Source organism: Phalaenopsis equestris, unplaced genomic scaffold (assembly GCF_001263595.1).
Source record: "Phalaenopsis equestris unplaced genomic scaffold, ASM126359v1 Scaffold000229, whole genome shotgun sequence".
Classification (NCBI taxonomy): Eukaryota; Viridiplantae; Streptophyta; class Magnoliopsida; order Asparagales; family Orchidaceae; genus Phalaenopsis; species Phalaenopsis equestris.
The window spans coordinates 792,655-808,397 of NW_018164671.1; the positions used below are offsets into that span (position 1 = coordinate 792,655).

At 35.6% G+C, this 15,743-nt stretch overlaps 2 protein-coding genes across 2 annotated transcripts in view; one reads left to right on the forward strand and one right to left on the reverse strand.

The window, feature by feature from the left end:
- The first annotated feature begins 573 nt into the window (after positions 1–573).
- On the forward strand, positions 574–8,645 carry LOC110023744 (heterogeneous nuclear ribonucleoprotein 1-like). Its single transcript, XM_020723302.1, is given in 5 exon segments — positions 574–939; positions 4,482–4,616; positions 4,619–5,541; positions 6,761–6,834; positions 8,420–8,645. Coding segments are annotated over 5 exon segments (1,536 nt in total). The 5' UTR covers positions 574–717; the 3' UTR covers positions 8,602–8,645.
- An 897-nt stretch (positions 8,646–9,542) lies between these two features.
- LOC110023753 overlaps positions 9,543–15,743 on the reverse strand; it is a gene marked incomplete in the record, with an annotated part of 10,051 nt that continues 3,850 nt past the window's right edge. Inside the window, 1 exon segment of the mRNA XM_020723317.1 lies at positions 9,543–10,585. Coding sequence (XP_020578976.1) covers positions 9,552–10,585 — 1,034 coding nt within the window.

Consider the following 15,743-nt stretch of genomic DNA (forward strand, 5'->3'; position numbering starts at 1 on the left):
CTTGCTGTATCGAGCCTCGAAAGGGCTGGTGACAGGAGAACGGCTGCGATCCGGGCGAAGCTCCTTAGCCGGGGCTCTCAACAGAGACGAGAGCGAGAGCGAGAAGCTAGCTGGATCGAGCCTCGAACGGGCTGGTGACGGGAGAACGGCTGCGATCCGGGCGAAGCTCCTTAGCCGGGGATCTCAACAGAGATGAGAGCGAAAGCGAGAAGCTAGGGTCACGGGAGAGGCGAAGGAAAAAAGCAAGGTCACGGGCGTAAATTGAATTGGAAAATGCGGACTGCGGGCTGACACGGACCGCGGGGGTCAGCCCGCGGTCTGCGTCTTTTACAATTTCGGAAACACAATTTTCAATAATCTGGGGATAAGTGGGTACCAAACAGTGAGGCGGCGTTTTCAAAACGCCGCCCACACTTATAAGCTGTCCCAAACGGGCTCTAAGTGTGAAAAAAATTACCAGTTTTTAAAATTTATTAATTATCATAACTAAATTCTAATTATCACATTGTTTTATTCAAGGATCGTTCTGATCGTCACTGTACTAATCATCGCAGCCGTCCATCACGAAGGTCTCCGAGGTCTCCATTTTATCCAGCTTTTTCTACCCTACCCTCTCTCCTCTTTCTCATTCTTCGCTCCGCCGCCGGTTCTCCTCGGAGAAACCAAACTCCTTTCCAATTTTCTTCTTTTAGGTAGTCGAAGAGAGAAAGGAGATCTATGGATTCGGATCAAGGGAAGCTCTTCATCGGCGGTATTTCGTGGGAAACAACTGAAGAGAAGCTGAAAGATTATTTCAGCCAGTACGGCGATGTCTTGCAGACGGTGGTGATGAGGGATAAGGCTACAGGAAAGCCTAGGGGCTTTGGATTTGTAGCTTTTGCGGACCCTTCCATCGTAGATCGTGTACTCCAAGACACTCACACCATCGACGGCCGCACTGTGAGAATCATTTCATCATGCGGTTTTTATCTTAATATTTTGGAAATTTATTCATGATAATCTGTTATTCACAGCATTTTTCCTTCTGCGACATGAGTTTCGTTTGTTCTCTGTTGTTTTTTGCTATCAAATTTACGGTATAGTTAATCTGGTTTGATAGGGTTCTATGCTGATCTATGAAACATTTGATGGATGTTTTTGCTATATTTATGGAGATTTGATTACTTTCTACTCCCAGTTTTGTGACGATTTGTTAATGATTGCTTTTCATGCATTTTTTTGTTCTTGGAGAATGCATGGAGTTTTGGGTCGAGGTGTTGGATTGTAAGTTTTGGATGCAATAATATGCACTTGTCTGTTTCTACTTAAAATTTTTGTTTTAGTTAATTCTGTAAATGTTGATTTTATAATCTTGGGAATTTGGCAGAAAATATGCTTAGGCTATGTTTGGCTGTTCTGAGGATTTAAGTTAAATAGGATTTGGTAAATACTGTATATGCGGATTGATAAAATCCAGATGTGTTGAATCCAGGAATATATTTGGCTTGATTTAAGTTAAATCTAGTTAACTCCATTTGCAGTGTTTGACGATTGCGTCTCTCCCTCCTGCACAACTTCAAGAAGCAACGAGGCATTCCTTTTTAAATCCATTAAGTTTACCTATTGATCGAATTTATACAATATGGGATTTACATTACGGGAGAGAAGAAAATGGATCGACAGTCCGATGTTTTTCACATTTTGCTGGATTTATGTTAAATTCAACATAAGTCCTATTAAAAGGGTGCTACCAAACATCCCTTAATCGGAGTTAAATCTTGAGAGTAATTTGGATGCAAGTAAGAATACCTATTTGAATTCCTAGATCCTATTGTCTCAAATATTGCAACTCTTGCTTTTGGCATGATTTCCTAGATACTAGATTTAAGGTGGACTTTGTACATTCAACTTAATATTGGATTTTTGAATTCCCGGATTAAAATAAGACTAAAAATATGATTAAATCTCACAATTGAATAACACATAAGATTAATTCAAGTGTTTGTATAATTGTACTTATCAGTGTTAATTTTTTGGGATATTTACATACCTACTACCCAATTCCCCTGTATTAACCACCTAAACCTCAATTTTTTCATACAAACCATGCAAACTATTCCGAAAACATAGGAATTGGGCGGTCTGTACGTAAAAATTGAAGTTTGGGTGATTGATATTTAATTCATAGGAACTTGGTAAAACATATGTAAAGGCCGCACTAATTTTTAAAAAGTGAATGTTAGACCTTTAATAGCTTCTGAACGATATTTCATTCTTAGTATTATCTTTACTGTTTACACTTGCAAGGACTGATTTTTTTTGAAAATAAGCTTATTGCATTAAAAAACTAATAAAAGATACAAAAGACTGCAATGGCTGAATTTTGGCGTTATATTTTTGCACTTATTTGTTTCCTTTTAGTATTTAGAGTGGAATATGTGATTGCATACCGTGTATTAGGAGACCACTTGTTTTTATGAAGGATTTACTAGTTCTTATTGCCTCCAATTTTTAACTCTTGCTTTTGGTAATTATTAGTGGATCTTGGATTTAGCGCGGACTTAGGAGCTGTTTTGTAACAGATTTTGTAAAATCTGTAATTCTGGATGTACTAAATTATGATAATGCTAAGATTTAGTAAATTTGGACTTTAAGGCTAAACTAAGGAGAAATTGAAAAATTAAATCGAAAATTTAGAAGTAGCCATTTTTTAATATGGTAAGATTTAAATTAAATCCAACTTAAATCCGTTAACCCACAACCCCTTAGTACATTCAATTGGTATTGGATTTAGGGAGTTAAGCATTTAAGAAATTAGGATTTGAGAAGCCTAAAAAGATATGTTTAAATGCTGAAATCGAACCACAGCAAAGTTTTATTCAAGTTTTTTGTGTATTGGATTGTAATTTTACTATCGTTTTTTTTAAATATGATTAATGGACCTTTAGTAGCTCTTGAAGGACACTGCATTCTTTGTCTTATGATCGCTCTTTATTTGTGAGGCTTCAATCTTGGCATTTTTTTTCCTCTAGTATTTGTTTCTGTTTGCTTGTTAGAGGGTTTTGCACTGTGTATTAAGAGAACTCTCCACCCCCTCCCCCTCCCCCGTCTCTCTCTATCCCTCCCACCACCCTCTCTCTATCATTCTCTCTGTCTCACATTGTGTAATTTGAGAGAGTTGCATTTTTCCACCTTCTCAACTCTTCAATGCAATTCCTAGAATGAGCTACAATCTTGTTCTTCCATCGACACATTTATCTCTTAATGAATGTATCTGCTGTTTGAGTAATTTATTTAATTTATTTGACTACATCATCAGTTCATTTTGGATTCATTTTATTATCCTGATATATGGTTATTTAAATGTGAAATTTTGATTGAAGACTGTCTTTTATTTTATTGCATCTGCAGATTGTCATTTTTTTTTTTCAATCTGTAATGAATTGAGATTCAAGTGTAATATTTCTTCTAGGTTGATTTATATTTTGATCATTTGTTCTACTTTTATGAGATGCTGGCTTGATCATCATGTAGGAACTCTGGGATAATCTTGTGAGTTTTTGGAGAATTCCACATTTGTTTGATTTTTTTCAAAATTATATTGAGTATATTTATGGATAAATCTATTTTTTTCTTGCTGCTCCCTTTCCTTTTTTTTGGTAATTTTGATGCTATCTATTGGTTTGCATGGTATTTTATTATCTCCAGACCACTGAGTTTCTTTATCAGTTAGGTGGACTTTTTTTTTTGAATGATTGAACTGTTTTTCTGGAGTTTTGTTATATTTTTAAGTTGATCTTATTATCTATTAATTTCTATTTTTAATAATCATGAATGTTTGATGAAATTAGATTGTGCAGTTTTAATCTTTGCTTTCTTCATTTGTTGTGCTTCCCCTTCAGTTTTCTTCCTTTTGTTTTCAAACTAGATTTAGGGATTTTGTTCTCCCAGACCCATTTTTTTTAATTCGAATTTCTGTAGATGTTGACAGGTCGGATCATGCATGGCTTTTTTCTCAGTTTACTGCATTTCTTGTAATGCTAATATAAGATTTTTCTGTTTAAATATAGTACTTTGGTTTAATTTAAATAGATTCACTTGGAATAGATCCTAGTGACTTGATTCTATTTAGCATGTTTTGGACAATATGAGAAAATAACTTAGTTGTTTTGTCTGAGTTTATCGAGCAATCGTATCCCAAAATGTTATTTTTCAGACGTAAATACGTGGTTTGTTTTACTGATATGATATTGGAAGTGATATATATACCACATAACTTAGATATAAAAAAAAATTTAAGATACTTCGTCAGTTATCATATGGATAGTTTAGGATTCACATTAATTTAAGATACTTCGTCAGTTATCATATGGATAGTGACATGGCCTTCTTTTAAGTGAAGATTTATTTGTTTAGTGTAGCATTACTTTTGGTTTTAAAAATACAACCATTAACTTTGGTATGTTTTTTATCTTTGCTCTCTAATCACTGGATTTTCTTAGGTGGAAGCTAAGAAGGCTATGTCAAGAGAGGAACAGCATACTGCTGTTCGATCAGGGAATAACACAATGAGAAATGCTGGCGGCGGCGGCGGCGGCGGGAGGATTCGAAACAAAAAAATTTTTGTCGGGGGGGCTCCCCCCACCCTCTAAAGATTTTTGTCGGAGGGCTTCCTCCCACTCTATCCGATATGGAGTTCCGCAAATACTTTGAAGCTTTTGGCACCGTGACTGATGTTGTCGTGATGTATGATCCGAACACGCAGCGTCCTAGAGGTTTTGGCTTCATATCTTTTGACTCAGAAGATAGTGTTGATCGGGTGGTTCAGAAGCAATTTCATGATGTGGGTGGGAAAGCTGTGGAGGTTAAACGTGCCCTTCCAAAGGACGCAAACCCTGGAAACACCACAAACCGATCCGTGGGGGGCGGAACATATCAGTCTTACGGAAGCTCGGGCACCAACTCTAACTCTTACGATAACAGAGTTGATGGCAGTCGGTACATGCAGGCACCAGCAAGTGGTGCTGGTTATAATCCATATGGTTCGTCGGGTTACGGTGCTCCCGCTTATGGTTACGGAACGGCTACCAATGGTGTAGGTTTCAGCTACGGAAACACCGGGGCCTATGGAAATCCTGGTGGACTTGGCGCTGGTTATGTTAGCGGACCTCCAGGTGCTCCGAGGAGCGGGTATGTTTCTACTGGTTATGGTGCAAATGCAGGGTATGGAGGAGCTGTTTCTGGACACACAGGTCAGTCTCCCAGTGCTGCAGCAGGATATGGAAACCAAGGCTTTGGTTATAGTGGGTATGGTGGGCCTGAAGGTCCTTATGGCAATCCAGGTGGTTATGGTGGTGTCAATCCTAGTGGTGGTGGGGAGCAGGGTTTGGGGGGTGGCTTTGCTAGCGGAGGTTATAATGATGGCAGTGGAAGTACCGGTTATTCGAATGCTTGGAGATCTGATCCTGCTCAGGGAGGCGGCTATGGGGCCGGTCAGTTGGCTGGTGCTGGTGCACCTGGTGGGGCTATTGGTTATAGTGGATATACTGGTTCTCAATCCAGGCATGGGCAGCAACAGTGATCTTAATGCCCGAGTTTTGGTTGCATCTGTTTATTGGTTATTTGGATTCGCTACTTTGATTTTTATGCAACTTTGGTTCTGTGATATGAAATCCTTCTGCCTGCTGAAGAGGAATGATTTTTGGGGAAGGGTTTGAATATTCGAGTGCCTTATCTTTAGTATATTAGTTTTTTATCTGCTTTGCCTTGCATAAACTGTAGTTGTTCTGTAGTGTAATATATAGCTTGTACGATCGTTTATCGACCGTTTCTGCTGGTTAATTATGCGGTTATGTAGGGCGATATATGACATTATGTTGTGTAGTCAGCCTCTAGTTATCCGGCAACTAGAGTAAGCTTGTGTTAGTTTTTCCATTATGTTTCCTGGTTTTATGCTATTGTTATGACTGGTTTTAAAGCGTAGCATTCTATTTTAGTAGCCTTATTGTTTGCTTTTATATGGGTTACTCTGTTTTTTTTTTGGCAGCAAGGAAGCGATAATGGTACCAGCTTTCTTATCATAATTTTTGGGAAAACATAGATGGATTTTCCTTAGCTGTAGCATATAATTTGACACATTATCATCATTTTTAGGATATTTTATGTGATTTCATCATTTGTGGTTCAAGTAAATTAGTCTAACATATAAGGATTTATATAAAAATCACCTTCTATAGCCTACATCAAAATGTGTTAGCCTACATTTTGCCATGTTGGATTAATGGATTAGCATGCATGGTCTATTATGTTGCAATTATAGATTAACATATTAGCATGTATGGCCAATTATATTTTTATATTTGATTAACAGATTAGAATGTATGGCCATGTATGTTGCTATAGTAGATTAACAGATTAGCATGTGTGGCCTATCATGTTGTTCTATTAGATTAGCAGATTAGAATGTATGGCCAATGTTGTTGCTATTGTAGATTAATAGATTAGCATGTGCGGCAAGTATGTAGTTATAGTAGATTAACTGATTAGCATGCGTGGCCTAGCATGTTGCTATAGTACATTAACAGATTAGCATTTATGGTCTAGTATCTTGCTATAGTACATTAACAGATTAGCATTTATGGCCTAGTATCTTGCTATATAAGAATATTGTAGATTATTCTAATGGTTAAGGTAGGGGTAGATGTAGAATTAACACTACAGTAATACTGGAATAATGGTTTTTTTTTTTCTCTTTTCTGCCATGCATTTCCCTCCTGTACAGGGGTTGCTGTGTGCACATTGTTGCAATGTATCCAGATACTCAGTGGAAGCCAAAATCTGTTGCCATGACCAATGGTATGTATGTCTGTCTTGGTGATAGATTAGTTTTGCATTTGGGTAAAATATTTAGGTGAAAACTAGTCTTTGTAATTTTTAGTGTTAGTTTACTACCTTTGCTTTAGGTTAATTCATATTTTAATCACAGAATATCTTAGCCATGTTTTTTAATTTAACTTGTTTAGCTAAATTTGCCATATTCTCATATTAGTTTCTTTTTTGGGTTGCTTATAATTCTATATTTTAGCATACATGAAGATCATGTGCTATGCCAATTTTGCATACAACTCTAGTTTTGTGTCCTCTTAAGCAATATCTTAAAATTTTACATATAGGCTTCTAATTTTGCATTTCTCCCCTCTAATTTATGTTATCTTGTCATTCGGCTGCTTATTTTAAGAAATATTTATTAGGGATAATTACATACACATCACTCGAATCATTGCTATTTACAAAGGTAGCACCCAAGATGATTGGTTTTTTTCTGAACTACCGAACCCATGCATTTACGCGTGCCACGGTCAAATTATTGAGAATTTGATAAGAATGAAAAATAATGGATTGGAGTTTTATTGTGAATTTTGATATTTGAGTGAGACTTTAAAAAATGAATGAAAGAGGGTGCTCGATTTGTAAATAAGACAATGTTTCAAGTGTTATGTATGTGCTTGCCCCGATTTATTGAGTGAATATTATGTGCACCAGGCGTGCGGACCGTGGTATTCTGGTGGTAGTGGGGTGATATTGCATCTCAATACCATCCCAGTACTACCGTAATATCATCAATACTATCTCAATATCATGCCAATGCCACCGAATTGCACCTACTCCACACCCATCTCATCTGCACACTATTTTTTTCCTATTTATAATGCTCTTTTGATTATCACTCTATTTGAGACCTCATGCTTCTACAATGACGTTGTTCCTAGAAGAAGCACAACAACGCTCTAATGCACCTTTTCAATTTCACATCTTTTCGAACTACATCCTCCAATTCTCTTCCACTCCTTAACGGGACCGCTTTCACATGCTCACTATTCTCTCCTTAGTGTTTACTCTCAGTGTTGCTAGCAAGAGATCTTTGGGGTTGATTGCCAAGTGAGTTAGCAATCAGTCCCAACTGGTTTTTCATATTCCTAATTGTTGCACCTTGACTTTGCTGTTGATTCCCTATCCGCAATACAACCTCCTCCCAAGTTATCTTCTTCTTGAATTGTGGGTTAGAGTTAAATCTTGAAGGATGAGAAGGTCTATAATTGTCAGTATTGAAACTACAGTTGTCACGTAGAAGTTCAAAAGTTTTTTTAGTTTATTATTATAATTATAAATTTAGGTTTTTTCTTATAAATCATTCAAAACATTAAATATAATACTTTAACCTCCCAAAATATAGTTATAATATTTTAACCATTCTTTTAAGTATAGTCATCCTCCTAAACTCTATAGTTATTATATATATTTTAAGTTTTAGGTGGTTGATATGTAAAAAAATTATTTATTAAAATATAGCTTTGTGTGGAGGAAATACACAGTATCCAAATCTCTGTTTTTTAGGAAGCTACAAATGATTTATGTATTTTTACCCATTCTGGTGAATCAGATTGCTGGACTCGCTGCTGGCGCAGAATGGTTGTTGTAAAGGGTGCATCTCCATTTAATCGAACCAGTTCTCCTCCAGACAAGAATAGACACAATCCTTCACTGTATAACAAAATTTCTTCTCTTGATTGTATTCTCTCTTCATTTATAGATGATATGTTTGTTCAATTTCTTATCTTTTAACTTCAAATAATTTGTGTTCATTACAGCAGAGTTTATAAGCTTTAGATATAATCTAGAATAAAATTATTAGCTAAGCCAGTTATGTGGAAGTGTTGTGTTTGACTTGTCAATTATTTTTTTATAAATATAATTTTTTTAATTTGATGTGCCTTACAAATTTTCATTGTGAAGGTTTTTGATTAAAATCAGCAAAGTATTATTTCACCTTTTGAAGTAATGGTATCAGGACTAAACACGTAAAGTTATGCACGGAGTCCAATGAAATCATTCCACGTTGCGGTGATAGAAAAAAAAAATTAGCTGGTAATATAAGGAAATATTTCTTCTATATTATTTAGGTGTTATTGTGTTATTGATGTGTTATTATGTTATTATAATACTGAGAATATTCTCAGAATATAATAACAATTGAATAATATACAATAACACTTAATAATACGGAATAACACTAGAGGAATATTCTTTTTTATAATTAGGTCAAATTTTTTTTCTGTCACATCTATGTGTCATAATTTTATTGGACTCCGCACGTAACTCTACGCGCGGAGTCCGTGCGGAGTCCTAATACTATTTTTTTTTCTGAAATGACTTCTGATATACATACAAAAAAATTGAAGTTTAGGAGTTACATTTATAAATACATAGGAATTGAGCGGTTTGTATGTAAAGTTTATCAACAATTTTATTATATTTTGAACAAGCTCGATAATTATGAAATAAAATATAACTCTCTCAAATTAATTAATTATAAAACTTGTTAATTTTTAGTATTTAATTAAATATGATTACTACGATTTTTTTTTAAATAAAATAGTTTTTATGCATATATTTTAACATGATTATGATATTAAAATTTTATAAATATAAATATTACATTTTATTATCAAATAATAAATACAAAGAAAAAAAAAACAAAAAAAAAAAAATTGATGTACATAGATATTCGTTGCTCATCTCCTCTTCGGCAGCTGGAAAGCCTTCTTCAAGAAATAGTTCGCCGTGTCATCGTTCCGATGGCAGAGAACTCGAAGCACAGTATTAGGATCCGATCGGCTCCACCTCCCGGCGGTCGCCGGCATCGGAATCCTCCGCCCTTCCGCCATCGCTACGGCGACACTCGTCTCACGCGCGGCTGCTGTGAACTCCTCAATAAGCCGTTCCGTCGGCAAGCTCATAAGTCCAATTACACCTTCTACAACCTCCGCCTCCCTATCCACCACCTCCTCCGCCACCAATCCCTCCCCGGAGGCACAGAAAACCCTCTTCATGTTCCTGAAATCCTCCAACACCACCTCGTAATCCGTCCTAACAAAAACCCTCTCCGTCCCTCCGGCTAAAATCACCATCAAGAACATCTCGAATGAGGCCCGCATTACCTCCCTCACCGCCACCGGCTGCGCTCGATCGGTCAATATCGTGAGCAGCGTATTCAGATTCTGCTTCAGAATCCTCAAACACGGCCGGATTCTCGAACCGGCGACATCGCCGACATAGAGGCTGTGGTAGGAGTGAGCGGAATCGAGGAAGATGAGGCGGTAGGCGGCGATTTCGGAGACGTGGAGTATTGCAGACTGAATTGAGGCGCGGATTAGGTCGAAGTGGGCGGCGGGAGTGAGGCGGCGGTTGTGGTGTAGTTGGTGGTGATGGGCGGAGCTGCTGCCGCGTGAGAAGAAGGTTAGGGATTTGTCGAGGGAATGGATGTGGGAGTGGAGGTAATGGAGGGTGTTGATCCGAATGTAGAGTCGCTGGGTGCCGCGGCTGGTTGATGTGCGGGGATGGTGGGTTTCTCCGGCCGGTGTGCCGCCCGCTGCGACTGGAGTCGGGACTGCACGGCCGATGAAGAGCGGGTCATTATCTGTGCCGGGTGTACATGGTTTGGCGGTGGATGTACATGGTTTGGCCTTCTTCCATAGCTTTGCGAGACGGGAGTCTTGATTGCAGCGCGTCAATGGGGGCAGTTGCGGCAGGTAGCTTTGTCGAGTGCCTGGATTCAGAATAAGGACAACATGAGGTTAGTATATGAAATGATCTTAATATCCCAATCTCAGCTAATTAGCTCTGGTTCCATTCCAGGTATGTAAAAGCATAAATTTTATCTGATTGATATGTAAATTTTGTATTACAATTTGATTCCTTGTTGAAAAATTTGTTGCTTGATTTGAATATTTCACATGTGGAGATAAAAAGACAATTAGACATATATTAAGAACATAATTCTTTAGAAAAACTTTTAAATGGATAAATGATGAGGGCTAAAGATTTGTTTTGTAGTGGATTATAAGTTATAGGTGGCAAACATTGGTGCCAATTATCAATGAGTGATAGATGATGGATGACTCTGGGTGTTGGGAGCAAGGAATCATGCTTGGAAATATTGTTATGAAAAGTATTAAATGTAATGGTCGTAAATTAGGAAGTATGTATTTTAGAAAGATTGGTTGTAGATAACATAATTTGAGTATATTTAATTATATGATATTTTCTATATTATGAAACATAATTTGAGGATATCTAATACATGATCTTTCTTATACTTGAAAAATTCTTAATTTGTACGCTCCACTCTTGTCATATTTATATAAGGGATTGTAGAGAATTTGGTATGTGTGTTGAGTTGTAACTCTGATTCAGCCGATTTGTTTTCTTTCTTCCCACCTATTGATAGTGAAATAACCTCTCTATGAATGTAGACAGATTTGCATCGAATCACGTAAAATACATTGTGTTTGGTTGTTTTTTTTTTGTGTGAATTTGTTTTCCGTGCTGTTTTGCATAACAATTTGTACCAGAGCCAGATCAATGTTTCTAGTGACGAGCGGGTACATTTCCCACGAAGTCGTGAATGCAAGATAAGAAGATCAGAGCAAGTTGACCTACGTGATCTAGTGAAGCCATGTATAATAGCATGTCAATACGTATTTCAACATCTACCACGATGGTGAAAAATGTGCCAATTCATGAGGTGATTATGCATACCGTCAAGACCGAAGTGACAATTTTATGGGAAGAGAACTGTGGCATGCGACGATGTGAGATGATGAATGTGTTGTACTCTTTGATATGAATGAAATTTTTCATAGCGATAAATGTCCTGGAGAGCTATCAAGAAGAGAATGGTTGAAGATGAACCGAAGTATTTGTAGCTTGATCTAAGATTGCTTATCTCAGGAGATCAAATATGGGGTGATAATGGAGGCTTCTGAATGAAAATTATGGAAGATGTTAGAGAACAAATATCTCACAAAAAGTGTGGAGAATCGTTTTCATATGAAATATCAATTCTACAGGTTTCAAATGAGACGAGAGATTAGTATTGAATTATTTTACAAAGCTTTTGACAGATATGTTAAATCTAAACGAGAAGATTGAGATGAAGACAATGCACTTCTTCTATTGAATTCACTCAGATGAGTATGCAAAATTCATGATGACACTCATTCATGAGAATGTCATCTTAAATTATGACAAGGTGATTACGACGTTTTTGAACCATGATTTCCGTCGAAAGGACAAAGACGCAAAGATGGAGTCGGCTAACGTACTTACTCTAATGTGGAAGATTTGAGAGGAAGAAGAGTTTTGCAAAGAAGGATGCCAGCGACGATACTTTTCAAAAGTCGGACAAATCTCGTGGGCGCAATCTTAGAAAAAATCTACGTGCTTTCTGTTTTGAGACTAGTTATCAGAAGAAATATTGTTCAAAGTTGAAGGACAAGGGAAAGCGAGTTTCCTCTAAGGCAAAAGCTGATCTAATTATGGAGTGGAGTGACAAAAATGATTCAAAGGTATTGTTATATGTAGCTTCTCACAATTTGTATACAGATGATTTATTTTGAAATTTCAACTCAAGTGCTACCTATCATTTTTGTCCCCATCGAGAGTGGTTATGTAATAACATGAAGCTAGATAACAGTGCAGTGACTATGAGCAACAATCAAGTTTTTTGTATTATTGGTGTAGACAATGTCTTTATCAGGATGTATGATGATATTGTGAGGGAGCTGATTGATGTTAAGCATATTACAAATATTAGAAGTTTCGTTAATTAGGGCCTTAGAGGTCAAAGGTTACAAGATAGTTATTGATGCAAGAGTATCAAGGATGTGTAGTAGAGCACTGATTTTTATGAAGGGAGTTTTCCATCACAATTTTATATCTATAGGGTAGTATAATGATTGAAACGATTGTTGTTACTGATGATTCTTTTAACAATACTAAATCACACTGTGTTTGGTTGTTTGTTTATTATGTGAATTTATTTTTCACATTATTTTCACAATAAAGATAACATTGATAACTAAGAAAATAAAAGAGAAATATGAATCAATAAAATACTAGACGAGGTAAATTGAAATGAGTTAGAAGTCTTGTAATTTTTCTATGTTCTCTTTGCTAAACATTTGTCCAAACTATATAAAAATATGATAAATTTTTAATGAGAAAAGGGCCAAAATAGTCCCTGATTATTTACACGGGGTCATTTTAATCCTAGAATTTATAGAAGTGTCAACATAGTCTATGATTTAAAATTGAGCTATAATTGTCCTTCATGGGAACTATTTTAGTCCTAATTTAAAAAGTTTGAGGATTATTTTGCCATTTTTATAAACTTTGGAACTAAAACAACCCCATATAAATAGTCAGGGACTATTTTGACACTACTATATTTATAATGATGCAGAATGTGTTTAGGGAAATTTATTCCTTTTCTTATCAAGAGTTTCATTATTGTAGTCACTATTGAGATGATGAAGGAGACCTAAATCTTTTAGTTATTCTTGTTTATTTCCCAGGGAATTTTAAGCAGTCCCATCATTAAGATCCTTACACTTAAAGATTTCTCTAATTGTTTCTAATGATATTGGATAACTTCAGCAATTGTAATATACAACTTAAAAACAAGGAATGAGGTTACCATAAAAATAAAGTTTATCTCACATAAATGATAAATAGAATGGACTAAGGAATAGGCCCTATAAAGATTCTAAGAACGTTCTCTAAAGACTCTCCTTCATTTTGGTCAATCCTATAGAGGTGGGATAGATAGTTAATTATTCTCTAATTTATGATAAGCTGTTTTGTAAAGATCTTAGCGAGCTTAATAAAAATATGGATGGTTACACAATGGAGCGTGAGAGTAGGGAGAAAGAATTGGTAAAGCTGCACATCAAATAATATTGGATGTGCATAATGGTCCTATTGCGTGCCTGAGATTCACAAAGAAGGGTTGTATTTTAGTGTCTTAGAATTGCATAAAAATCTAACACCCATAGAAATAAAAGAAAAGTAGTAGAAGGAGACACCAATATTTTTTATGTGAAAAAAGCTTGAAAAGAGAAAAAAATCACGGAGTCTAATCCACTCAAAATAATCAATTATGTAATTTTCTTCTCCTGAATTAGAAAAGATAGAATCACAAAGCTGATAATCACAGATACACAATAGTAAATCAACAATAACAACCATAATTGAACTAGAAAATATATTTAGTTCTTGGTTATAATATCAATAGTTAATCACAAATACCGTAGTTCAAAATTGTAAAAGTAGTAATTGGCCACAATGATGGTAATTAGTTACTGTAATAGTATTAATTGGTCATAGAGGCTATAGTTTGAATCTACAGTAGTAGTTGACCACACAGGCTTTAGTTGGGGGCTACAATAACGTTAGTTGACCGCATAAACCGTAGTTTCATATGCTTACAAAGCGTTTAAAAAACTATCTGATGGTTATATAGTAGACAACATGAACCTTACTAATATGGGATTTTGTAGAATGGTGTCAATGAAGGGAGAGGACTCGTGGAGGTTTTGACTTGGGATGAGTTGGAATCTATCCCCAACTAGAAACTCTTCTTAAGCAAGAAATAACTTTGATAGCATATCGAGGGACATCATTCATGGGTGGTGGGAGAATCTTTGCAATGGCAATCAATGAATTATGAACTTGACATGTAGGATGAGTGGAGAAACAACATTAAATGGGTAGTTAATAATCAATTCTATAATAATAATGACATATGAATTCTCATAGATAATATCAAACTGTTGCATATTTAAGAATTTAAGGTAACAAAGATTAAAGTTCATATCTTAACTTGTCTAAATACATCCCAAAAATATAAAAAAAAGATATTATGCACAAGAATTGTGTGTTATGCATGTAATAATAACGATGATTTTCCCTTATGTGTGCATAAATATGAAAGTTTGGGGCATGAGATATGTAAATACATAAGAATTGTGTGTTATGCATGTAATATAAAACTTAAAAACAAGGAATGAGGTTACCATAAAAATAAAGTTTATCTCACATAAATGATAAATAGAATGGACTAAGGAATAGTCCCTATAAAGCTTCTAAGAACGTTCTCTAAAGACTCTCCTTCATTTTGGTCAATCCTATAGAGGTGGGATAGATAGTTAATTATTCTCTAATTTATGATAAGCTGTTTTGTAAAGATCTTAGCGAGCTTAATAAAAATATGGATGGTTACACAATGGAGCGTGAGAGTAGGGAGAAAGAATTGGTAAAGCTGCACATCAAATAATATTAGATGTGCATAATGGTCCTCTTGCGTGCCTAAGATTCACAAAGTTAAGAGTTGTATTTTAGTGTCTTAGACTTGCATAAAAATCTAACACCCATAGAAATAAAAGAAAAGTAGTAGAAGGAGACACCAATATTTTTTATGTAAAAAAAGCTTGAAAAGGAAAAAAATCACGGAGTCTAATCCACTCAAAGTAATCCATTATGTAATTCTCTTCTCCTGAATTAGAAAAGATAAAATCACAAAGCTGATAATCACAGATACACAATAGTAAATCAACAATAACAACCATAATTGAACTAGAAAATATATTTAGTTCTTGGTTATAATATCAATAGTTAATCACAAATACCGTAGTTCAAAATTGTAAAAGTAGTAATTGGCCACAATGATGGTAATTAGTTACTGTAATAGTATTAATTGGTCATAGAGGCTATAGTTTGAATCTACAGTAGTAGTTGACCACACAGGCTTTAGTTGGGGGCTACAATAACGTTAGTTGACCACATAGACCGTAGTTCCATATGCTTACAAAGCGTTTAAAAAACTATCTAATGGTTATATAGTAGACAACATGAACCTTACTAAT